At 30.5% G+C, this 27997-nt stretch overlaps 1 protein-coding gene and 7 non-coding genes across 8 annotated transcripts; 5 read left to right on the forward strand and 3 right to left on the reverse strand.

Moving 5' to 3' along the window:
- The first annotated feature begins 342 nt into the window (after window positions 1-342).
- LOC113373442 lies at window positions 343-27996 on the forward strand. The gene is made up of 13 exons (XM_026613737.1): window positions 343-680; window positions 10398-10527; window positions 11136-11242; window positions 11321-11415; window positions 15187-15442; window positions 15512-15765; window positions 20281-20371; window positions 20437-20669; window positions 21626-21707; window positions 21768-22097; window positions 23475-23799; window positions 25670-25880; window positions 27774-27996. The coding sequence occupies exons 1-13, from the start codon at window positions 660-662 to the stop codon at window positions 27994-27996; spliced, it is 2358 nt and encodes a 785-aa protein (XP_026469522.1). The 5' UTR covers window positions 343-659.
- On the forward strand, window positions 3537-3625 carry Trnay-gua. The gene is given in 2 exon segments: window positions 3537-3573; window positions 3590-3625. It is a non-coding gene; the product is annotated as a tRNA-Tyr (tRNA).
- On the reverse strand, window positions 11608-11679 carry Trnaq-cug. Its single transcript has one exon. It is a non-coding gene; the product is annotated as a tRNA-Gln (tRNA).
- On the reverse strand, window positions 17198-17269 carry Trnat-ugu. Its single transcript has one exon. It is a non-coding gene; the product is annotated as a tRNA-Thr (tRNA).
- Trnat-ugu lies at window positions 17408-17479 on the forward strand. Its single transcript has one exon. It is a non-coding gene; the product is annotated as a tRNA-Thr (tRNA).
- Window positions 17627-17698, reverse strand: Trnaq-cug. The gene has a single exon. It is a non-coding gene; the product is annotated as a tRNA-Gln (tRNA).
- Window positions 18970-19041, forward strand: Trnat-cgu. Its single transcript has one exon. It is a non-coding gene; the product is annotated as a tRNA-Thr (tRNA).
- On the forward strand, window positions 19601-19672 carry Trnat-cgu. Its single transcript has one exon. It is a non-coding gene; the product is annotated as a tRNA-Thr (tRNA).
- Window position 27997: the final 1 nt, after the last annotated feature.

The following is a 27997-nucleotide window of genomic DNA, read 5'->3' on the forward strand; positions in this document are numbered from 1 at the left end:
GTTATCTTCTATAATTAGAATTAAACATCAAAATGTAGTGATAAAAATAAACTATTTTTTTGTTTGCAAAAATATTCTAAAATGCGTAGTTATAACTATTCCCAAATCTTCCAATTATCTTATGACCTTATTTGATCTATTTCTCAACTGAAAAAAATGTAATGTTTATATGTGCATTAACACGTGAACGCTGTGGACATACAAAAATGTAGAGTTCATAATATAATTTAAAATATTCAATGTCTCTGTATGAAAAATTGCTAATTAATCATTTATGATTACATTTTATTCTGATATAAAGATCAGAACATGTCAATATTTTTTACCATTTGTACTTTGCTTCAGTGATATGAGATGAGAGAAGTAACATCTTGATTTATTTCTACTTATCTTTGTGTATAATATTTCATGTATAAAAAAAGTTAATAATATTGAATTATCAACTCAGTTCATTATAAATCGCGTGTGTGATGGTGAAGTTTAATGTATGATTATTTGTGCGAATTTGAATTACATAGAAAATTTAATGGAAATGTGGTGTATTGTGCGTTATTGTTGTGTTTTGTGATTTCTATTTTATTTTGTCATTAAACGTACCGGATATTAAAGCAAAACCAGGCGAACAGATGAAAACAATTGTAGAAGTCCATGTATAGAACATGAGGCTTATAATAGACAAGGTAAGAACAATAATGCTTCAATTTTTAGTAGAATTTCTATTTGAAATATTTTTTTTTTAAATCGATTTAAATTCTTAAATTTTCACCCTATTTTTTTTTTTAAATGGGGTAACTGGTCGTGCCACTTTTTTATCAGCAATAATTTTGTTAATTCACGCGTTAACTGGGAGAAAAGTAAATTAAATGGTAATTTGAATATTTGTCAACGAGGAAATACAGGAATACTGTCCTTAAATACAATGGATTAGTCATAAAATCAAATCATACAAGAAAAGGGCAAGTGTCACAACCGACCACAACCTCAGGGATTGTCAGAAATCGAACAAAAACTTGCTTTTAGTTTTTAGTTCTTAGGGCGCTGACTCATGCAATAATGGAAACTTGTTTGAACAAACATACTTCAGCTTTCTCTCTTTTGACGACAATCTCTACCGTAACCCTACTGATATCGACAGTTCAATACACATGATACCCTTTTACATTTCTTAATAATAGAAAAATATGGCGTTAATAAAATTGACTGATGAAAATTTGAATTATCTAAGCTTTTGTCCAACATTTGTTATTAAAGAAGTGAATTATTTGGTTGTTCTTAGGGGCAAAACAATTTTACTCCGCTAAATATAATTAGCCTGATTTGGACCATCTCAATAAATAAATGAGACAATGGTATAAAAGTTAAAGTTTTAAATGTGTAGTAGTTTTTCACTATCTGCACTAAAAATAATTATCAACTACATTTATGCAAATGTCATATATGCCTAACACAGTGCATAAAATCATAATTTATTCATTGTAATTACATTATAACTTGGACAAGTTAGCATTTCACAATTCAATTGCAAGCAAGTTTTACTAGCCTTTTAGATTTCACCCACTCAAAATTCTATGAAAACGCACCTAAGTATTAATTATGACTTTATTATATCCGGGGCGTGATATATTTTAGTAGTAAACTAAATATAAATCATGCTTGATTTATTGGTCAAGAAAGAAAAATTGTTATATGCTTCTTCGATCATGATAGAACGAAGTATTTTGTGTCCTTCTTAATTAATTTTTTGTTTACTTGGGAATAAACAATCTCTTTATATGCATTATTATTTCATATTAATAGTAAAACTATCAGCAAATACCAGATACCAGCAAAATGTAGTAAAAATGTGATTCTTTTATTATTTCATACTTATTGTGAGTTTTGTGTTATTTTCCAATTACACTCAATTTGATGCAAATTATAGTGAAATACTTGAAAACAATGTAATAATGTGTATATGTAATATGTGCTAACTCTCTGTGCTGTTGTTTAAACTATGTTTTATAAAACAATAAATGCAAGATAAACAGTGCAATGCCAGTGACCTATTCAGTATTATATGATAATACGATACAATTATGCTCATATATACATTCATAAATAATATATATATATATATATATATATATATATATATATACGAGTATATATACATATATCAATTTATCCAGTTATGCAGAATATCCTGCATATTTAAATTCAATATATATATATATATAACTTTTACAATCAGAATTAACGCCAAACTATTCTGGGACAGAGTAAAAGTAAATATGCATAAAAGACAAAAAATTCTATAATTATTGATAGGGTTTCATTGACTTTTTTGGATATTTACTTTCATATTATAATATATATTTTATATTATAAATAGAATTTTAAGATTTGGCACGAATAGAACATCAGAAGTGATGACGACTATTGGCCAATAAATCGAGTTAATGAACTGTTAAATCGCCTTAGGCTGATAATTAGAAATACACTATTTATAAACATTGAGCGTATGTATATATTGATTTTTTTATGAGAAAATATCAACGTTCACATACAGACATATTATAAAAACGAACAATATAATAAATCTAGATATTACTTAAGGGGGTATTCTAGGCTAGAAGTTTCTAGAAATCGTTTTTTTTATAATTTTAAAGTTTTAAAGTTGTAAGGTGTACAAGAGATTTTTTTAAATATATATATATATTCGGAGATATAGCTGTTTGACCACGATAATTCTACTCTGTTTCCTTCCTCAGCAAAACTTCAAACGCGTTTCTCGATACGATACCCACGATTTCTCAACTCCTACTAGATCGATTTAGTTGAAAATTTGACAGAGTCTTGTTCATAGACTTCTCATCATTATGGACTAAGATCACCCCTCAAGCCCGATTTCTACGAGTTTTAAAAAAATCGAGAATACCAGTTAAAAGTTGTAAATGCTGTTATTTTTCAGGCATTTATTTTTCGATGTTTTGTGTTTTTTTAAAACCGATTTAGTTAAAAATTTTACAGAGTCTTGTTCAAAGACATTAGTACGAACTGAGATCATCCCTAAAGTCCGATTTCTACGATTTTTAAATAATTCGAAAATACCAATAAAAATTTGTAATTGCTGTTGTTCATGTGACTTTACCGCGGTCACGTGACCACACCTCTGATTTTATGTCTCCAATTAATTAAAAGATAGAAATGATAAAAAAGAAAAAAAGGATTATTAATCTAGAATAATGGTATGAACTCCAGATAAGTTTAAAAAATCACAAAACATCGACTGCCTGAAAAACCACATCATTTACAATTTCTGGAGAACCTCTAATTCATCACCGGCTAGAATTAAAACTTTTTGGATGTTTTTCCTTTAATTTTCGATTTTTATTTTTGTATTGGTAAAAGATTAATTAATAACTTATAAAAAATAGATAGGACAAACATTGTTTGCCTAAAATGTTCTCTCAAAAATTTTAATAATTTTTAGAATTTTAGTACATTTTTCGTTCACGAATTTGAGGTATTTCCAACTCAGGTGCTTTTCGTAACAACCTTCGATAGCTCAGTTGGTAGAGCGGTGGACTGTAGAATGATAATTGCCGAAATCCATAGGTCGCTGGTTCAAATCCGGCTCGAAGGATAATATTTTTTTAAAAGAAATGAATGAAATCAAAAAATTATGCTGTTTATTTTTCGGATAATTTGATAATTAACTTAATTAAGGAGATTTTTTAATTAGTACTAAGTACTAGCCTCTATACGTACGCACAAACGTGGACGATTTTTTTGCGAAAACATGAATAAGTAGTATTATAATTATCATTAGAAAATGGATCACGTGATTAATGGGCGCCCCATAATTTGAATTCCCCCCCCCCCCCAAATTGTTCTTTTAAATCTGTGCAGCCCTTTTTGAGAAAATATCGACGAAAAGTCACATATACCTTTTCCAATTTTTGTGAACAGAATGACAGCAAATATAAAATTAGTAAATCAGATTATCTGGAGAAAACATCAACTCATCTTTCCAAAACATACATATACATATATTGTATATATGTATTAGGGTGGTCCTTAAAATGGTCATTTTCGAATTTCCTTGCTCCCAGGGTCTCAAACGGTTCCAAATTGATAAAAAACAATTCTCTGAAAGTTTTAGCTCTTAATATTAACGTTTAGATAGAGCGCAATTCAATCAAAGTTCTGTATGTAAATATCATGGAAAAATATTCAAAAATTTCAAAAATGTTTTTTAGATGTAATTTAGCGAACAAATGAATGAATAAAACTCATTCATTTGTCGCTGTTATACCTAAAACATTTGTTTTAAATTTTCTAAAATTTTTCCATGCTCTTTCCATACGAAGTTTGATTGAATTGCGCTCTATCTAAACGTTAATATTAAGAGCTAAAACTTTCAGAGAATTGTTTCTTATCAATTTGGAACCATTTGAGCCCTTGGAAGCAAGAAAATTCGAAAATGTCCATATTAAGGACCACCCTAATGTTTATATATAAGTATTTTTACAAAATTTAATCTATTTAAATTGCAAACAGCACGAGTTATTTCGAGCATGTTTTATTGGAAGATAATTTTATAGAGCACAGATAAAACCATTCGAATCCCCAAGGACTTCACTATAATGATAATTACTGAATATAAAATAATAAGCAAAACATTTTACAATTCAAATATTTACAATTCAAATATATATTATATATATATATATATATATATATATCTTAGAATTAGATGTTTTACTTGTTAAGTTTGATCGTAATTGATTCAATAATAGAATATAAAATAAATAATTAAAATTAGTCCTTTTAATCTATAAAACTTGAAACCCCAATTATATAATGTTTAGATTTCTCTATCTCTATATTTCAACTAAAATTGTTTTTTAACAAGACGTTTTAGATTTCAAGATGCTGACGCATCTATGTTATCACTTTTTTATGAATATCATTTAAACGAACATGAGCTTGATGATTGATTGCTTGTATTCATCAATTTAGATTCATTTAGGAAGTGTTGTTAAAGAATAACCAGTTAAAATTTGGATATTGTTAAAACACATGATACGGTTAAATCATGACGAGTAGAATGAATTTTTTCATGTGATAGGAAGTCGTATTAAAAAAATAATGGATCAATTTCAACTAATTCATTCATACCTATAGATACTCATAATCTTAAGATAATACATTCACGATTTGCATAATATATTTTTTCCCAAGAATAAATACTTGCATTCACCTTAAACAGAAATGACCGTTTCAACGAATAAATTCTTATACATTTAAATGCAATGCATAAGATTTGAAAACCTATACGTTATGTAAATTTATTATGAATTTATTCACTTAAATTCGGAATTCGATGAAGTGAAATCGTGAAAGATTAAAGAAAAATCATAAATTCTATTGATTAATGTGAATTGTATTCATACATATTTCGAATTCCCATGACCCTTAAACGTAATAATCATAAACATAAGCTAAAGCTATTTCTAAGTGCATAAGGTTCATAAATATTAATAAAAATAAATTTCGAAAAATGGCATGTAAATTAGAAGCTAAATGTTTTAATCAGTAACTTTCACATAGGTAAAACATATTCAAAAATGGAATGGTAAAATATCTTTTAATCATATTAAAAATATTTAAATTTTAGGATAATTTGAATTTTTACTTAATCAGAATGGCACTACAAATATTTTTTCGCCTAGTCATAATTTAAAAAAAATTATTATTATAATTAAATTGTTATTATATTGGAATACAAAATTTTTAATTCTATTTCAAAATTTAAATTACTTTTGATCCTACATATTTAATTAATCTGAAGAAGAATCTTCCGCATTCTATTCAGATATAAACTTTTAACAGCCGATATAAAATAAATTAACGACGGATTCCTTTCAACACTTAGAGGTGCCACTTAATCACAGTATTTCATGCGGAATAATTTATTGATTTGACCAATTATTTTAATGAGGCACGAGCTTGTTAATTTATACCATAAAATAAAAATAATTATATAAGAAATAAGGTTTTTCCTTCAGATTTACTCTTCTGGGATAGTCAGAAGGAATCACTTAAAACATCATGAAAATATGAAAAGTGAATTTATTAATTAAAATTATTTAAAGTTTAGAATTTTTTTCATTATTCATATCTAAAATAATTAAAATATACAATTATTAAAAATAGTCTTATAATTAAAAGACATTTAGTAATTAATCTGAGACTTAATAAAGGTATAATGTTTTTAGAGAACCACCCATTGGAACGTTTTGTAATTTATGAAAAATGTACTAAATTTGATGATATGGTTTAGAAAAATGGGTTGCGAAAATAGCCAAATTTTATTTCACGTTGTTATAACATAAAATCTTACACATTTCCGTAAATATTAGTCATAATATATGGTGCAAGTAAACGTACATAAAATTTGTATTAAGTAATAAACTATGAAAGCTACTAACTCCCTATAGTACATCAAGTTTATGGGTAACAAAAGTGAAATGTCTAAAATCGCTATTTGCAAAACATTTAAGGAATATTTAAACGTGTAATGTTAATTTGTATAAATTTCATGTTTTAATGAATTTGTGTTAATAATTTGAAAAATCCTCATCCCAACTTTATAATAATAATGATAAATTTTCTAATAATAAAGATTTTCTAGTGCATTCATATTTTTTCTGATCGATAAAAACTATCTAGGACATATGGGCACGACAGAAAATGCCACTCAATGGCATATACCTGTGACATAAAAAAGCGCGAAAGAAAATCTACTAAGTGATTGGATTCTTCAGGTCATTAATGAGTGCCTTGTGTTAATTTCCAACAACATTTCTTTAAACAAGAGTAAAAATAAACAGGACTAAATTAAAATGGATATCTACTGGCGTTATCACTTTGTGACCTTTGAGTGCCTAAATCTGCCTGGTAAATTTCTCTCAGAATTGGTGAAATGTCTATTCCAAGTGAGAGTTTAAAATCTTTCTACGCTTCCTCGATCCTAACGACGTTATTCCTTTCATCTATGTCGTTTTTGACCGGAACTATTTATATATTTAGATCAAGCCGTAAATAAACTAGTTGAAATAAATTGGTTTAGTGCACTGAACACTGAACACTGCTCGCAACACTGGCGTGTAATGTTTAATTCTTACATGATGTCATCTGGAGAGATTAATTCTCTAGAGCACCAACAAATAATTCATCAAATTCATTATTTATAAATTGGGATTAGTGGTAAAGCAATTAATTACAAGAACTAGAGCGTATTATAACGACCAAACATGCGGCCTGGAAAAGAACAGAAATAGACAAATGTGACCGATTCAAGTATAAGGCCGATGGTAATAATATGAAACTATGACAGAGACTATTTGGTTTTTTCTATAAACCAACATTATTAAAAGGCAACTCAGCGGTTGACCATTTTCTTCCTGATGAGATTATATTAGACATGTTTCTAACAGTGATTAGCTGCATATTTTGGTATATTCCAACTAAAAACTGATATCGCATCTAATATATAATAATATTCAGAACTAGTGGTGTATGGCATCGTGCCTTAAGGCTAATTGCTGGTTTTACAAATATATTATTTCAAATACTGTAACTTTCATTATTTCTGCTATATTGTTATATCTGCGCAAATCAAATGTAAATCATAAATCAAATTATCTCCAGAACATTAACAACAATCGTCATTTCATTTCGAATTCAATTAAAAAAAAAATAGTTGCCTAATTTACACAAAATTGAAAAAGGGCTCCCGTATCGTCACAGTCTAAACGCATTTGCAAATAATTCTGTGCGACATCTTCACTTATACTGTGCTTAGCTTGACGGTATTTTCACATTTTTCAATAGTTTTTCACAAAATTGGAAAAATTCTTTAGTACATAACTTAAACTTATAACTTAGACTGTGCTTAGCCTAGGTAATTTTTTGAATTTTTAATCCAAAATTACAAAAAATTAAAAAAATAAATTATAAACAAATTTTTGTTTCCGAAAGCAATTATTTTGTTGAAACAAGCAGAAAGTTCTTTGAACCATTTAAATCGGACGCTTAGTTCTCTCAAAAACTGCCATTTTTTACACATTTAGCTCCGTATCTTCAAAATGGTTGGGCCTGCCTTTGCCAAAAACTAATAACCACTTTTCTCCGTCATTACGAACTGAATGTTTTTTGAATCATACAAATCGGATGATCGAATTCAAAAACTCGATTTCTATTTTCTGCACTTTTTGCTCCATATCTTCGTAACGGCTGGACCTGCCTTTGCCAAAAACTAATCAGCACATCTCCCTATTAAGAGGAATCGAATGTTTTTTAAACCGTTCAAATCGGTTGATCCGTGCGGACATACAAAACACACACACACACATCCATTTTTTCTGAGGTATGCCAAAACGTTCAGAAACATTCAAAACGTCGAGAAATGCAAAAATTTTCATTTTCGATTTTTGGCCCATTACTATAATTAGCCTACGGGAAGTTAATTAATATTTGCACAAAACTTGAGAGAAATACAAAATGGCATTTAAATTCAAGAAATATACAAAATCGTCGACTATCATGTGCTTCACTATCATATTCATCATATATTTATAACGTGAATATAATTATTGTATATAAATGTAAATAATTTACTGTAAATATTTACGATAGCTCTTAATGAACGTCATAAACCAAACAAATAATAATAAACAAAGAACGGAGGTAGCTATAAGGAAGACCATCTGCTTTTCACAAATTTCAACGCAATAGGTTTATTTTCACATTTGCTAGACAAATCTCTAACCGCGAAAGTTAACTTAGGAAAACAGAGATATAAATAAACATTTTCGCGTATTTTAAGTTATAACATCAAAATAATTCACAAGAGAAAAAGTTCTAGCCCTAAATATTGTTTCAATAATAGAAAAGTAATTTTCGTTTTTTTTTTTGCAATCTAAATTCTTTTTGATTGTTATTTATTTTGCTTGATCCTTTGATTATTAGTAGTATTTTTACAAATTCAATGACCGTCTATTTCCATACAATTATCATATGACTTCAAGAATTTTAATAGGCCATTAGCATGATCTCTTGTGTCAAGGGCTGACAGCAATCAACAGATTCTGCAATAAATGTTAAACGTGAAAGAATTATAAACTAATTATAAATCATTCAAGGCTTCGACTTACGATAATTAATGATTAATGAACCATTCATTTATATTATTTTGCACGATGTTTAAAACTAACCATCATCTGTCACACGCTTCCAAGATATGGGAACTCATACTTATAATGAATCATGATTGTAAAATGTAATTTAACTAGCTGTAAGTGGAATTCTGTCTTAAGGCAATTAAGGCATCGTGCCTTAAGGCAAATTGCTGGAACTTCCCGTACCAAAAATTATTATTTTTTTAAAAACAATTAACATTTTTGAAAAAAAATTACTTTGAAAGAATAAGATTTTTGAGAAACTATAAATTGGACAAAAAATAACTTTTCTTTGAAAAAAAAATTTTTTTTTTAAAAAAACATTTTTTTTTTTGAAAAAAATTTTTTTTTTTCTGTATTTTGACATATTGTAGAAGATCTGAAATTTTTTTGAAAGCAATCGTACTGCTTTAACTGCATAGGGACAAAATATAAAGCGCGTAAGCGCCGCGTCGCTGTCTAACGCATAAGCATTGGTACGGAACCCATAGAAATGTTAACAAAATGTATACTTATTGTTAAAATCTCTATAAAATATCTGATAATTTGATGTGCATATGTCTAATGATCATTTTTGACCGCCAAATGGCTCATTTTTTTACTTTTTCCTCCATATCTCCGAAACCGCTAGACCTACCTTCATGAAAATTTTATCGATTCTTCACCTTGTCAATACAAGTGAAATGTTTTTTGAATTATTCAAATCGGACGCTCCGTTCTCTTAAAAACTGAGTTACCGTTTTCGGCACTTTTTGCCCCGTATCTTCGGAACGGCTAGACCTGCCTTCGCCAAAAACTAATCAGCACGTCTCCTTATCAATACGAATCGAATGTTTTTTGAATTATTCAAATCGGTTGATCCGTGTTCCCGAAATCGTCGACGAAAATTTGTATCCGCACATACATACACACACGCACATACATACATACATACATACATACATACATACATACATACATACATACACACACACACACACACACACACACACATACATCCATTTTTTCTAAGGTATGCCAAAATGTTCAGAAACCTTTGAAACGTAAAGATATATAAAAATTTTCATTTTCGATTTTTTTGCGATTACTATAACTTGCCCTACGGGAAGTTAATAAAGACGAGAAATGTATTTCTTTGGTTAATTAATGTAAGATAATTTTGATTTTCAGAAATTTGAACAATGCTGTATTTTGATAATTGTTTGTCTGGTGGCTGCCTGCAGGGCAGTTCCTGCTGCAATTCCCGATCCGCTGCAGCAGGAAGTCACAGCCATGCGAGCCCTGGTTGCTTCAGTTACAGGTAAAAATATAAAATTTTAAATTTTCTTAATATTTTGTATGATAGCAATAATAATCTAAAAATGCAAGAGAAATTACGAATTTCCGTAACACTTTACAAAACCATTACCAATTACGAATTTCTGTAACACTTTACAAAACCATTACCATCGTTTCCTATAAATCGAGGTGTGTTTTATAGATCGACCATAATTTTCTTCGAGTATAAACAAGTTTATATGTTAAGTATAATAATGAAGGCATAAAATATATCACGACAAAATATCTAATATCACAAACGGGCACATAAATTCTTACTAACAACAACCGTCCATAATAATTTTCAAGATATAAAAGATATAGAGAGTTGTTGAGGCTGTATGCAATAAATAATTGTATGGTAAATATGAGGTGTCGAAGCTAAAGAATAAATCATATACACAGAGAACTAAACAGTATTCTTGAGTATATTTTGTCGGTATAAATATTTAAAAAATATCATTATTCGGGCAATTTTGGTATAAAAATGCATTTGTATAATTTAATATGATATGTAGATTTTAAAGTTAAGTTACTGAAATGAGTATATGTTTATTTATTTAAGTGTACAATCTTTGTATTTGATATTAGGCCAACTTGACAAGTTCAACAGCCTCTATTTGGGAAGCTTGGAACAGAAATTAATATCGACAGCCACTTTGTTAACGAATATAGACAGCAATGTAAAGCATTTACAGGTGATTTTTAAACAACCATTTTTAGATAATAATTAGAAAATTCGAAAATGCACTAAAATTTATAAAAAAACTTTGTAGGAACGAGCACATGTTTGGGACACTTTTCAGCTGCATGTATTAGCATGGAACGAACAAATCAAAACTGTAGACAAGAAAATGGATTTACTCAGCAGGTAAGTCAAGGTTAAATTTAAATGATATTTTATGTAATTAACAAGCATATTGAAAAAATGTATATATAGATGCATAGATGTATATGTAAAAAGTTGAACACACCAGCTAAACTATTAGTTGATGAAATTTATTCAAATATGAATTTTACCTGAATGTATTTTCTTTTAAAAAAAAGGTAAATATAAAAATGAAGGTCCCACCGAGACTTGAACTCGGATCGCAGGATTCAGAGTCCTGAGTGCTAACCATTACACCATGGGACCCCTTGCCGTCTAGTTCCGAGTAATTCAGAATATTCTATGTTTTGGTGATCGTGTTCTATTATTGAAACGAGGCGTCAAAAAGCCTATATGATAATGAATATATGTATATATGTACTTATAATTAACACTTTACACTTAACAGTTGTTATTTTAAAACATAATTAACGGCCTTTCATTTCATTTGAGCAATGCCATATGAGAAACAAAATTTTATAAAGATGCTCATGTTTTCTTAACACATTGAGCACCTTAAATATAACACGGTTTTAATAAGTCGTCAAAATAAATTTTAACTTCCTGTAGGGTATGTTATAGTGATCGCATCATCGTATTTATTTTTACGTTCCAAAACCTTCTAAACATTTTGACATACCTTGAAAAAAACGATTTATGTTTGTGCAATTTCAAAAACACGGATCAACCGATTTAAATGATTTAAAAAACATTCGATTCCTATTGATGGGGAGACGTGCTGACTGGTTTATGGCCGAGGTAGGTCTAATCGTTTCGAAAAAAGGAGAAATTGTGCCAAAGTGGTAAATCAGTTTTTGAGAAAACGGAGCATCCAATGTAAATGATTCAAAAATGAAATTAAATAAAGAACTGATTAAATTTTGAGAAAGGCATGTCAGCGGTTTTGGAAATCCAATAAATATATTTAAAAAAATGCCATTGTCATGTCATGTCAAAAATGATCATAAGACAAATGCAGATCAAATTATCAAACTATTTTAATAAAAAGAAGTATTTTTAATTACATTTCTATGGGTTCCGTACCAAGATTTATATAATATTTAACCGTTAGACAACGAAAAAAAAATCAAAATAAGAAAGTCATTTTCAGAAGTCATTTTTAACTTTCCGTAGGGCAAGTTATAGTAATCGCAAAAAAATCGAAAATGAAAATTTTTATATATCTTTACGTTTCAGAGGTTTCTGAACATTTTGGCATACCTTAGAAAAAATGGATGTATGTGTGTGTGTGTGTGCGGATACAAATTTTCGTCGACGATTTCGGAAACACCGATCAACCGATTTGAATAATTCAAAAAACATTCGATTCGTATTGATAAGGAGACGTGCTGATTAGTTTTTGGCGAAGGCAGGTCTAGCCGTTCCGAAAATACGGGGCAAAAAGTGCCAAAAACGGTAACTCAGTTTTTAAGAGAACGGAGCGTCCGATTTGAATAATTCAAAAAACATTTTATTTGTATTAACAAGATGAAGAATTGATCAAATTTTCATGAAGGCAGGTCTAGCGGTTTGGGAGATCTAGTAAAAAAAGTAAAAAAAAAATGCCATTTGGCGGTGAAAATTGATCATTAGTCATATGCACATCAAATTATCAGATATTTTATAGAGATTTTAACAATAAGTATGAATTTTGTTTACATTCCTACGGGTTCCGTACCAATGTTCACCCGTTAGATGGCGACGCGGCGCTTACGCGCTTTGACAGTTCGTCTCTATGCAGTTAAAGCAGTACGATTGCTTTGAAAAAAAGTTCAGAATTTCCAAAATATGTCAAAATAAAGAAAACATCTTTTATAAAAAAAAAAAATTTTTTTCGAAAAAAAGTAATTTTTTGTCATATTTATGATTTTGTCAAAAATGCTAGTCTTTTTAAAAAAAAATAATAATTTTTTGATACGGGAAGTTCCAGCAATTTGCCTTAAGGCACGATGCCATACACCCCACTAGTTTTTCATAATTTCAAAATTCCCAAAATTCTAATTTTTCCAATGTTTTCAAAAATTACGGTACAGAAGTTCCCGTAATAATAATAACCACTACTTAATGTAAAAATAAAAAGCAATATGTGCATTATATGAAGGCATGACGGTATCTTTTCAAGTACGAATAAATACTTGTGTCCTCTAACGTCGGACCAGGTACTACGGTTGCGCCTAAGCACGTACACACCGCACATACAATATAAAATCAATAACAAAAAACTTTAATTCCTCATAACTCAATCAAAACACCTAGTTAACCAAAAATAAATCCTTCACCACGTATTTCTTTAAAACAAAATTAAATTAAAAAAACAAAAAAAGATTTCGGTCTATCTATATCGATCGGGCTGAAACTGGGCGCACACTCCCGGACGCGATCCCACTACTGCTCGCCACGGGGGCTCTTGGCTGCTGAGTGTCCCCTCTGGCCCGGTTCGCCCCTCCTTAGACAACCTGAACGTCCCGGGCTCCCCCGGCACGCCCATGTTGATGGCGAGCTTAGTGCGGACGTCCAGTCAACATGCGCCTCCCAGACCCAGGACTCCCGACCTCAAGACATCCGCGAAATCTGACCTCCGAGTAGCCGGATTACAAGAGACGCCACGCTCCCAGTCGAGGATAGTAGAAGTTTTCGGTCTTATATAACGATCATCGCGTTTTAGGATAGGATAATAGAACTTTTCGGTCTTATATAGCGATCATCGCGTTTTAGGATTTTGTATAAATATACAGTTATTACATTATTATTTTATAATATACATATTGATGATATATAGATTTGTTTGTTTTTTAAAAGTTTAGAAACATTTTGATAAATTGGTAATATTGATTTTTTTTCAATTTTTAATTATTTTAGACTTCATTATTTAGACTAACGATTTAAATAGTTATTAAAAACTAGTGGGGTGTATGGCATCGTGCCTTAAGGCAAATTGCTGGAACTTCCCGTACCGTAACGAAATGTTCGAGGAATACTGAATGTTTTCAAATAGATTATTATTAATATTTTAACATTGTCTAATATTTATAAGAATTATATAAACTGAATTGCAAAGTTGAAATTATTTGTTTAAAGTATATTAGAACTATAGTCAGAATTAAAAATAAAATTTGAATTATTTTCGATGTACAAAAAAAATTTTTTTTTTTGAAAAAAAAATAGTTGAAACAATTTTTTTTCCAAAATAAATTATTTTGTTAAGACAAGCAGAAAGTTCTTTGAATCATTTAAATCGGACGCTTGGTTCTCTCAAAAACTGCCATTTTTTGCACATTTAGCTCCGTATTCGAAATGGCTGGGCCTGCCTTTGCCAAAAAGTAATAAACACTTTTCCAAATCATTACTATTTGAATGATCTAGAAATCATTGCTCGAATGCTCCGTTCACTCAAAAACTCGTTTTCTATTTTCTGCACTCTTTGTTCTTCATCTCCGTAACGGCTGGACCTGCTTTCGCCAAAAACTAATCAGCTCATCTCCCTATCAATAGGAATCGAATGTTTTTTGAACCATTCAAATCGGTTGATCCGTGCGCCCGAAAACGTGACTGGAAATTTGTATCCATACATACATACACACATACATCCATTTTTTTGAGGTATGCCAAAATGTTCAGAAACCTCCAAAACGTCGAGAAATGTAAAAATTTTCAATTTCGATTTTCGGCCAATTAAAATAACTTACACTATGGGAAGTTAATAAATTTTATAAAATATTCAACATTTGACTTATGTTTTTAATAAAATTATTATTTATTATTATTTATTTTCAGGGAACAAGAAAAATTATTAGACATAGATAATAAATTAACGACGCTACTAGGTTTGGAATATAAAGTTCAGCGTGTGATGGAAAAATTAGAAACCTTTGACAGTAAATTTTTGGAACTATTTGAGAAAATCGAAAACACTGAAAATTCTCCGACGCAAACACAAAACACCCAAAAAGATACTATTTGGAATGAGTTCGCTGGTATCGGAGTCCTTAGTACACTCAAAAATATAGAAAATAAAGTTGATAAACTACAGGTTAGTATAAATAACACATATTTATTACCCGTAAAAATATATATCAAAGTGTGTATTTATATTTTATAGCAAGTGCCCACAAAATCGTACAAACGCAATGCTGGCAGAAAAGCAGCAGACAATGAGGATTCGGCAGATCCACGAGGTAAATTCGTAATAAGATGCAGCACACCGCCCCAGATCGAGGAAACGATATACGAAATATCCGCGAAAGTTAACGCTTTGCATGATAAGTCTTGCGGCGGTAAATTGCCTTACCGCCGCGGAAGACACCACGGTACCGAAGACGATGGGGACGAGCTGATTCAAACAGGCCGAGACACGTAAGAAAATAATACTTATAATAAGTATAAATGTCAATTTATATATTATAACGCATTAGATAATTTTTGCGAGCTCAGACAGAGCAAACCTTATATATAAAAATGGATCGCTAAATGTGCTGATAAGCGCATAACTCAACAACGCCTGGACCAATTTGGCAAATTCTTTTATTAAAATGTTCGTTGAAGTCCAAGGATGGTTTTTACGGCGAAAAAAATCGAATTGCCGGCAAAACCCTAAAAACACCCCTTTTGTTTTTCTCATATTAACGTTTTCTAACTAAAACGTAGAATCAATTTGATTTTTATTGCTATTATATAAAGTTAATATTAAATTACAAGCATTCATTGTATACTCCTTCTAAACAATTATTCGGATTTTGATAAATCTTCCTGAAGTTTGTTAAGTAAATTTTATAGGATGTATGTGATTATAGGGTATTGGGATGTATGTGCAAAATATTATAGAAATAAATGCAAAAAACGACATGTCATTGTTTGCATTGAAAATAAATGAAAACTATCATCTGCCAAAATTTCAATTTACTTATGAACCTAGACAATATTAGAATATGTATAATAAATCTATGATTATGAATAAGAAAAATGAAATGTCCACATTATTATTGCCAAAAAGCAGCCGAGATGTGCCAGAAATTAAAATAATATAAGATACAGTATATGTATGGCAGATTGAATGATACACATATGAACAAATATGACAAATTAATTCACTTAAAATATGAAATTAAGTATTAATCAAGGCCGGTCCTGCCTTTAATGCGATGCATGCGAAAAATACGAGTGCACGCCTTAGGGAGCGCCAACACAAGATTCGGATATTAAATTTTCAATACAGTTTTTTTTTCAATATATAATTTCTTTGCATCTTTTACTAATCTTTCCACAATCTTTTAAAAAAACGTAAAAAATTCACTTTATAACAACAAATCGGCCCTTACGATATCGATTAGGAGAAGTTTAAGATGCAATTTTGGATATCTCAAATAATAAAAAATTAAATTAATTTAATCCAACATGAAGTACTAGTGTTATGTTATGGTTATGGTTATGTTATACCGTTTAAAAGACTTCAAATTCCATAATATTATGAGAGTTGAGACTCATCATTTTATAAAGCAGTTCTATATCTAACATCGCTCATATTATAAATGTATATGTATTTTGGCTTAAAGAGTAATTTAAAAAACAATAATTATTATTTTTAGGAAAACGGTAAATAATAAATAACGGAAATTGTAGACATAGGTACAGAACAACGTCTGTCGGGTCATCTAGTATATTACAAAGCATTAGACAAATTTTGTGAGTTCAGTATACTTTCGATAAGACATTGCTAAATTGTCATTGTCTTCTATCTTTGTGTTTTCAAATTTTGCATAAAATTAAATAATTTAAAAATATTTGGCTATGCCTCCTGTGAGGATTGAACTCACGACCCCTGGTTTACAAGACCAGTGCTCTGCCACTGAGCTAAAGAGGCAGTTGATACATAAATTCTTCGTACAATTATCATCGTAAGTATTTACTTTATCGCACATCACATCACCGAAAAGATAACACAACGCTTCATGGCCCGTACAGGACAACCGGCCGAAACTTACCGTCGCCTACACTCAGAGCCTCTTTAGCTCAGTGGCAGAGCACTGGTCTTGTAAACCAGGGGTCGTGAGTTCAAACCTCACAGGAGGCATACATTTTTCATTACTAGCTAAAAAGTAATTTTTTACATTTATTAAAATTGAAGGTGCTAGTGCGAAAATAGTGAACCTTCCAATAAATTTATGCAAATATGATTTTTTTCTGAAAATTTTTTTGGGGGAATGAGTGAGTAAAATGAAGGTCCCACCGAGACTTGAACTCGGATCGCAGGATTCAGAGTCCTGAGTGCTAACCATTACACCATGAGACCACCTGCGAAGCAATTTTGACTAATTGAGAAAATCCTTTTTGTGATCATGTTAGTATCACAAAAAGAATAAAAACATCTTAATCACGAAACCTTTTTAAGAATATTTTTTATAGAATTTTATAGAAGTGGTCGCAAATTGCCCTTTTGTGTTAATAAGCTCACTATTAAATTCCCGTAGGGTAAGTTATTGTAATCGTCCAAAAATCGAAATTAAAAATTTTTGCATTTCTCGACGTTTTAAAGGTTTCTGAACATTTTGGCATACCTCAGAAAAAATGGATGTGTGTGTGTGTATGTATGTATGGATACAATTTTCCAGTCACGTTTTCGGGCGCACGGATCAACCGATTTGAATGGTTCAAAAAACATTCGATTCCTATTGATAGGGAGATGAGCTGATTAGTTTTTGGCAAAGGCAGGTTCAGCAGTTACGGAGATAAAGAGCAAAGAGTGCAGAAAATAAAAATCGAGTTTTTGAGAGAACGGAACATCCGATTTGAATGATTTAAAAAACATTCAATTTGTAATGATCGGGAGAAGAGATGATTAGTTTTTGGCTAAGGCAGGCCCAGACTTTTCGAAGACACAGAGCTAAATGTGCAAAAAATGGCAGTTTTTGAGAGAACTAAGCGTCCGATTTAAATGATTCAAAGAACTTTCTGCTTGTCTGAACAAAATAATTCATTTTGGAACATAAAATTTTTTTGTTTTTGTATATCGAAAATAATTTAGATTTTAATTTTAATTCTGGATAAAGTTCTAATATACTTTAAACAAATAATTTCAACTTTGCTATTCAGTTTATATAATTCTTATAAATATTAGACAATGTTACAACATTTATAATAATCTATCTGAAAACATTTAATATTCCTCGAACATTTCGTTACGGTACGGAAAGTTCCAGCAATTTGCCTTAAGGCACGATGCCATAGAGTATTTGATAACTGCTCTTCGGCTTATAAAATAACAATAATTGACGTAATTTGTTTCATTTAGAAATTCTTATCATTCATAAGATAATTAAATGTTTCTCTACATAGAGTCGTTAGCAGATAAAAATATTACTGCTGGCAAAATGTCACATTTCTTGGCGTTATTATCTATACAGATACTATAATCAATTATTAGCGTTATTATTATACAATACTATAATCTACAGGAATTAATTCAACTTTTTTTGGAATAGGATTTGAAAATCTATAAACGTGATTATATCAAAAACCTAGGATTCTATGGAGGTGCATTTTCCTAAAAATTTGTTTTCCAGAGCCTCTTTAGCTCAGTGGTAGAGCACTGGTCTCGTAAACCAGGGGTCATGAGTTCAATCCTCATAGGAGGCATAATATAATATTTTAAACTATTTATTTTTATATAGAATTTGAAAATGCTTAGCCACTGTCTGAGATAAAGAGACGTGCTTTATAATGAATTACCGAAAGTAAACTGGGCTTACAAAATACATTACAAAACTATTATGCCGTTGAGAATTATTGTAATGCTAGAACAAGTCATAAACACAAAATTTAAATATTCATTCATACAACAAAGACTATTAATTAAATTAAACGCATTAAATTTAAAGCATTTTTACTGTTATAATTAATCATAAAATGTGACTGGAAGTCAAACAACTGAAATATTCTGCTTAAAGTTCTAAATTGCAAAATGCAGGATAACTACCCCTTTGTATAAGTTCACATGCTAGAGCAAAATATCGTAACTTTTCCATTAATTTTTATAACAATTTTAAAAGTACAATAGACAAATTTTAAGCATTCCACTTATATCAGAATTTCTTACATTATATTATATTTTATAAGTATCAAAATTTTTATTTCATCCATGCAAGTTTGCAAAACGCAGTCAACCACAGTGAATTTTATTTCAGCGTCGTACGTGGCCTCTTTAGCTCAGTGGTAGAGCACTGGTCTCGTAAACCAGGGGTCGTGAGTTCAAACCTCACAGGAGGCATTAAGATTTTTGTTAAAAAAAATTATAAACATATTGAAAATTATTAATTATTATTCATAAAAAAATTTGATTTTTTATTTGTTACCCAAATGGTATTCTGTTTGAAAAACATTTTGCAAATGTATAGATAATAGAGATGAATGCCAAATATAAAATTTTGGGATTGAATAAAAATAAAAAATAAGGGGGAGGGGGGGGGGTACATCAATTATGTGATCGATTTTTAAGGATTTGAGACGCCTCCCTTCCCCTTAGTGTTACGTAGTAATATTTAAAATTACCTCCCGGCCCCTGCCCAACATTACGTGTATTTTTAGTACCTAGAAAAATCGTTACATCTTTGGATTTTTTTTGAAAAAAATTGTTTTTTTTTAATTTAGGCAAAAAATACATACACGTGATATTTTACTAGACCACCTCCCTCTCCCTCCCTTTATGTGATCTTTCGTAATTTTTCATCAAATTCCTCCCCATTTTTAAGCCTGGTGTGGTTCATGAATGGCTCCTAATATTGTTATGAATAAAAATATAAAACTTGGATTCCACTTGTTTGAATAATTGAATTTTCACGAAATGAGCTTTAATTATCATTTATTTCACTTTTACAGAACTTGGCGTCGTTTAACACAACCAGTACGAGATAGTTGTTTATCGGAAGAAGATACAAGTTTACTCAGACTTGTTGCAGATACTACACAAGTAATTGACTTTTCAATAAGAAATACTTTAACCAGTTAAATTACTTATATTTATTTTATAATTAGGAATTATTAGACAGCGGTGTACAGCGCGAAACTCTGTCGTGTTGCAAACGAACCGAACAGGAAATGCAAACTTTTACGGGAAGTGCGGATATATTACTAAAGCGCGTAGAAAGGGTCGCGGTGGGTCTAGAAAGCCGCGAGTCTAGACGGGAAGATGCCAGCGAAGCCAGGTTCAGAGAGCAGAGGGAATATTTTGAGAAATTGCTTAAAAATTATACAAACAAATCATCTAGGTAAGAAGGAAATTATAAACTAGCTGTAAGTGGAATTCTGTCTTAAGGCAATTAGGGCATTGTGCCTTAAGGCAAATCGCTGGAACTTTCCGTACCGCAATTCAAAATTCGAGTAATTAAAAATAATCAATAATAATAATCAATAAAAGTTGATCAATGATTTGAAACTTTTAATAGAATTTCGAAACATATTAAATAATTCTATCTTAAATTTTTTTCTTAAAATATTTTGGAAATTCTGAACTTTTTTTTAAAGCAATCGTACTGCTTTAACTGCATAAAGTCAAAATATCAAAGCGCGTAAGCGCCGCATCGCCATCTAACGCGTAAATATTGGTACGGAACCCATAGGAATATAAACAAAATTCATACTTATTGTTAACATCTCTATAAAATATCTGATAATTTGATGTGTATATGTCTAATGTTCATTTTTGACCGCCAAATGGCTCATTTTTTTACTTTTTCCTCCATATCTCCAAAGTCGAGGGACCAGCCTTTCCAAAAATTTGAACAGTTCTTCATTTAGTCAATACAAATAAAATGTTTTTTGAATTATTCAAATCAGACGCTCCATTCTCTTAAAAACTGAGTTACCGTTTTCGGCACTTTTTGCCCCGTATCTTCGGAACGGCTAGACCTACCTCCGCCAAAAACTAATCAGCACGTCTCCTTATCAATACAAATCGAATGTTTTTTGAATTATTCAAATCCTTTGATCCGTGTTCCCGAAATCGTCGACAAAAATTTGTATCCGAACATACATACACACATGCACATACACACACACATACATACATCCATTTTTTCTAAGGTATGCCAAAATGTTCAGTAACCTTTGAAACGTAAAGATATATAAAAAATTTTATTTTCGATTTTTTTGCGATTACTATAACTTGCCCTACGGGAAGTTAATAACATTGAATAAATAAAAATTATCGTTTTGTAAATTTTAGCCCGTTGCCGCCAAAGGTCCACCAAAAACACTACGACGAAAATTCCAAAGACGGAAGCGGACAATCTGGTTTTGGATTACAGGTAGGTGCATAAAGTCTAAATTTATTGTATAAAATCAAACTATTATTACTATTTGGTCAGGATGACACTGAAGAAGGAGATGCCACAGAAGAGGACGTAGACGATGACATTCGAATTATTGAAGTCGAACCGACAACCAGCACCACCAGCACGACGATTGTTGAAATAACACCCGCGACAACTCCAAGAACAGAATCTGTGACATATAGTACAACGGAAACACCAGTTACATACATTTCACCAACAATGCCGACTACGACGTTTTTGCCAAAAACAACAACTCGGATGCCTACACAAACTACCACAGAAGCAATGATTTTTGTCAACTCAACAGAAAGTGATCATACCACAATGGTAACTACGACGACAACTGATCATGAAACAATGCAGGTAAATTGTTGAATAAATCCAGGCATGACTGGAATGCGCTTGTAATGTACTTATAGATTTTTTATTACTTTCTGCAATGCTCTTTTTGTAACTCCATATTCCAGAATTTTGGAATATAATGTAGTAATAAGAGTGACTTGTGCTACTAATAATTCGTACTAGGGAATGAAATACCGGTATACCGGTATACCAAATTACCGGTAAACCGCCCCATCGGCGGTATTTTTACTGGTATTTACCCCAAAAATACCGGTATTTTCGGTATTTTTACATAAGCGCTATTTGATACATAATACACTAAAGTTTAAATTTCTCGGAACAATCTTTAAATTTCACAATCGCATAAACAGCTATATCTTCAAGTGATTCTATAGGATAAACAAATGCCAAAAATTATCTCACATTGTCATTAAACTGAATATTTATTTCTTTACTAAGGGCTTCATATCGTGTTACAATAAATAGAATTGGACTGATAGATAATGATCTTATGTAAAAATGTAACAGTTTTTTAAGTAATATTTGCGCCAAAATATTTTATATCATACAAATTACCCCTGCGTAATCTTTATTTTTTTCTAACTTTATACATAATAATTATGATAATTACTAAATATTTTTGCTTCTTATTACAATTATAAAATATTATTTTTCGAAAACGTTTCGAAGTTTGTTTTAAATGACAATACTCAAAAGTTATAGTAACTTATTATTTATCTCGAGATACTTATTATTAAATTAGTGTAGAAAAATTATTTTTTTTAAATATCGGAGATTATGCTAATTTAACACATCGGATACAGACAATACAGTTTATTATAATAATGTCTTCTTACTCTTAAGTTTGTTTTTGGTGAAAAGTACACAATATACTCAGTAGTGATAATGAATTAATTAAATTGGATATAATTTTTTTAAATTATTATTTTAAAAAATACATTTATCGTTTTATTTTATTGATTTTATTGTTTAGTTGAATATAGTTATATAGTTGTATATACATTCTTTTATATTTGTACTAGTAACTGTCAATTTTGTTTACGTTTAAGATAATAAAAATACCGGATACTTTACCAGTATTCCGGTTTTAAAATAAAAAATTACCGAAATACCAGTATTGAAATTTTCCATCGGTATTACATTCTCTAATTCGTACCTATGTAATATATAAAAAATATAATCAACTAAAAATTTTATATTCCTTGTTCTTGTGTGAATTTATTGGCAGCCTATAAGAGTGTTGAAAACAAAATATGTCTGAAATTTCACAGCAAGTATTTTACATTCAACGCACATGATGAGTATACATGCATAGAATATAATGAATTCACTTGAAAATTTTTCTGTCACAATCCGTGGCATTCAAAATGTTTTCAGGTACCATTTAAAAGATGTGAAGAACTCGAAGATTCCTACAAAGAAGGCGTTTACATATTAGGCTACCGGCGCGATTACAATGACGCCGGACGCGACTTTTACACACGTTACTGTCGACCAGGGCCTGATGACCAGACGGCCTGGACAGTCATCCAAAGCCGAGGTCATAGTGCAGGCGATAGATTAGACTTTAACCGAGACTGGCAAGAATACAAAAACGGGTTTGGATTGATCAATGAAGACTTCTGGATGGGAAATGAATATATACACCGTCTTACTAACGAACAGGAAGTTACTTTGAGAATTGAATTAGACGATTTTGAAGGTGTGTTGGGGATAATGAATAAAATAATGATTTAAAAAAAATCAGTTGTTGATGAATTTCATAGTGGAGATATCTTGAGTGTATCAATATATGGATACAATTTTGTATATGCACGAGCATGAGTTATTGCATCAATTAAACTATATGTAATTTTCTTGTAAAATATTTTCTCGTCTCACTAATTTCTTTTCTAAGTATTAATGCTTATTATTTGCTTACAATAAGTTATTATTGTAAAAATTACATTATTCCATGTATTGTAAATAGCTTGATATTATTAATTATACACGGTTTATATAATTTTAACAAAACATTTATGCCACATGTAATGTCAAAGTTACTAATAGTAAGAAAACAAAACTTTACTCAATCACAATTTTCCTTCAGTTGGAGTTCTCCAAATAAATACAAAATGTGAAACTCGTTTATATTTAAATATATACATTTTAAACATATTTTTTAATAGTCACTTTATATAAAATAGTTATGATTCCACAAGACATGCTCAAAATTAGCTACACATTTTTTACGGATATCTCAGCAATGCATACAAAAAACAACTGCTTGATTTTTTCGCGTACTTAAGGGGATATTCTTGTCTTGAGGCGTAAGTCATTAATTAATGTATTTATAATACAAAAAAAAATTAAAAGCGGTCAAATAGTAATACTAGCAAGCAATGAATTGGGATGTTTCAAATCTAGAATAATGTATTTGTATGAACTACGGATATGCCATTTTGTTTCAGAAAATAGCGACTGTTAAAAATAGTAAAAAAAACTTTTAGTAGTTCATACTGAAAATAGGTTTATAAAAAACTTTTTGTTTTTATATGTTTGTAATAATTTCAAGTAAAACGATCCGGTAGAAATGGAGAAATCGTGGGTATCGTATCGAAAAGCAGTCCCTTTCGGGAAAACGCTTTTAAGGAGCACAACTAGTGTGAAATTTTCAAAAAATCGAATTTTCAATTTTTCCATATTTCGATAGGTTATACCTTTAAAAATAATATACCGAAATTTTAAATCGTTATCTTAAATAGTTTTTGAGTCACAGCCATTTGAAGAGTATATATATAGTATAGTATATCGATCATTTAATCTTTAAACTCGTTTTTCTCGAAACAGCATTTTCCGAATTTGCTGCAGCGATTACTCAAAAACAAATGATCCGATCACAATCAGATTTTTTTAGCTCTATATAAAGTTCTCTGTAAAATGAACTATCGATGTTGATCGGACCAAAAATCGAATTTTGGCAGTCCAAAAACGACCAAAATTTTGGGTAAAATTCGACTTTTTTTTCAAAAAACGCCGTCATTTTGTCAATTTTTGATTTTTTTTCTTTATCGCAGTTCATTTTACATACAATATTAGCTAGTTTAACGAGATTTTTTTTTTAAATTTCATCCACGTAGAAGGCCGGAATCACTATAGCAGTGAAGGGCCTTTTTTTTGTCGCGCCGTTGGAGATCGATAACTTAAAAAATATTTAATTTTTTTCTTTAAAATTTTTACTATGTATTCTTAAAACATGTATAAATATATTCCTAAAATTTTGAAATGATTGATAAAGTAGTTTATTTAATATAAATTCTTAAAAATCACCTTTTTTAGGCGGTTACACTAGTTGTGCCCCTAAAAACTAAGGAGATTTACCGTATTCTAACAGTTATATCTCCAAAAATAATATAAATTATGAAAAATAATCTTCACACATATTCATGAATAGGAAAACTTATAAACATAGGAAAATATATAAAACAATCGATTCTTAAAACTTTTAGACTAGAATACCCCCTTAAATTCAAACACGTATCCAATTTGTTAGTCGTACAATGTTATAAAAATATTAATTTCCCCTTAACCAGGACATCGCGCGTGGGCCGAGTATTCGCGTTTCCGCGTTGCAGGCGAGAGAGACCAGTACGCCCTGCAGATTGGTGGCTACCGGGGCAACGCATCAGATTCGTTCGGCTCGCATCATGGAGCTCTGTTTAGCACGAAGGACCGCGACAACGACGAGGCGCCGCCCTGCTGTCCGTGCGCCGTATCGTACGGCGGCGGATGGTGGTTCAATAGGTGAGATGATAATAGAAACGAAGAATTTGATACAGGGTTATCACGTGTATGGACAGGACACGGGGTACACCGTGGTTTACAGATAAGTCTAGATTTAAGCTGCATGTTTAGGATAAGAAATGTTTTAGAATAAGTGATTATCTTATATATAAAAATGGAGCTCTCGATCAAATGATTCAGTAAAACGCGAAAATGCCTAAACCGATTTGGGCAATCTTAGTCTTGAAAAATTCGTGCCAATCCAGAGATGGTCGGAAAGGTGAGATAATATTTCAAAATCGCGTAAAAACTTTACATTTTTAATTTGAAAATTTTTGTAAAAGCGTAATTTAAATAAAACAATGAACGGTGGCTAATACGTGAAATGTCAAACGTTTTTGACAGATGATGTTCGATTATGTTTAATAGGATGTTTTACGTGAATATTATTTAATTATGATTAAATTGTAGTAAGTAGTTTGGTTTGTAGTTTTATTTATACACAAAAACTTTATTAAACGGATTGCAAGTGTTACTAGAAACTCAAAATATCAACTTTTTTGAAATATCAATATGAAAATGCACTTTTCGGCATATTTTTCTCAAATACGGTACTCGGAAAGATCTCATTTGTATAATTATATATTAATTGGTATTTATAAAACATTTTCTGGGTTATATTATTTTTTATTTATGTTATTTAAATTCAGAACCTAAATTTGGTATCGATCAAAGGGATATTTTGTCGAATAACATTTTCCCAGTTATAATTTCCCAGAATTTATCGAAGAATAGATGGTAATATATGAAGGTCCTGGGTTAAAAAGGTCCACCACCGATGTGTAAAAATCAGTAAAGTTAAGCATTGTTTAACAACAATATTTGAAAGTAGAAGGAAAAAAGATGTATAACCAGCTGTAACCTTGATTTGAAAACGGTAATCTTTGAAATGGGGGAGATAAACGGTAATCTTTGAAAATCCATAATAAAAGTATTTTCTTTCGTTGGTAGTTTTTTAGCATTAGTTAAAAATGTAATGATTTTGTAAAATACCTTTAAAATTATAATAAGGTTTTAAACCTGTTTCAAGTTACCCCGCCTATAGGGTAAAAAGGTCTAGATAACACATTTTTGAAAGACATCAAAAAACCACATTTCTACAATGATGAGGTAGAAGGCAGTTTTACTGAACGTAGTTCGTAAAAATTTTCGTTTGAAATGTGTTATTTGCTGTGATATAATTGGTTTGATTATTGTAATATAATTAATATTTTCTCAAAGTCAAATTGGACCTTTGTGTCTGGCCCTGCTCTACATTTATATACTTTTTATTAAATATACTTTAATTCATCAAATGTTACTTGAAACTTTTCAAAAAGCAAATTCATTTTCTATCTCTCCTCGCAAAAATTTGAAAATTTTGTATAAGCTCAGTAGTATTATTTACAATTATACACAAAATCCAGAATCCAAAAAGAATCTGAAAAACTTGAAATGTAATCAATAAGTCGAAAGACCAAACAAGACTTGGATGGATTATACTATGTTTTTTATAGAAAGTGTATGAAACTTCCAGTTTGATTGTATTGACAAAATATAGACAAACTAATGGGGTTTATAGTTTTTATAATATGAAGTATTATGTATATAGCATTCAAAGAACACATCCTTATGCACTTAAAGTATTAATATTTTAGATTCTCTAGAAATTGTTTAGCTAGTTATGTATAAATATAGGTTAGTCAATTAAGTCACGAACAAACGCCTTTTCATTAGCAGTATTTAAAGTAAGCGGTTTCTTATAGGGTCGCGACGTTTCGTTAAGGTTGTACAAAGACTGTGCATGTATAAACAATTAATAACAAATAAGAGTATGAACAATGGAATTTGTAACGACATGTTTTATTATTACAGTTGTTTCGAAGCGAACCTCAACGCGCCTTACTACAGCTCTCCGCACGAGAACGAATACTTCAGGGGCATCATCTGGGAAAACTGGTTAGGAGACTATTCCCTACGCGCCACTCGCATGATGGTACGAGGTAAAACCTTAAAACGACATGCTACCACATCGATATCGGAAGAAGAAAAAAAAACATCCGTACCTGAAGACTATGACATACCTGATGATCCATGAA

Source organism: Ctenocephalides felis, unplaced genomic scaffold, assembly GCF_003426905.1.
Source record: "Ctenocephalides felis isolate EL2017-DRISC unplaced genomic scaffold, ASM342690v1 CF-g0.4_SCAFFOLD_01604, whole genome shotgun sequence".
In the NCBI taxonomy this organism is placed as follows: Eukaryota; Metazoa; Arthropoda; class Insecta; order Siphonaptera; family Pulicidae; genus Ctenocephalides; species Ctenocephalides felis.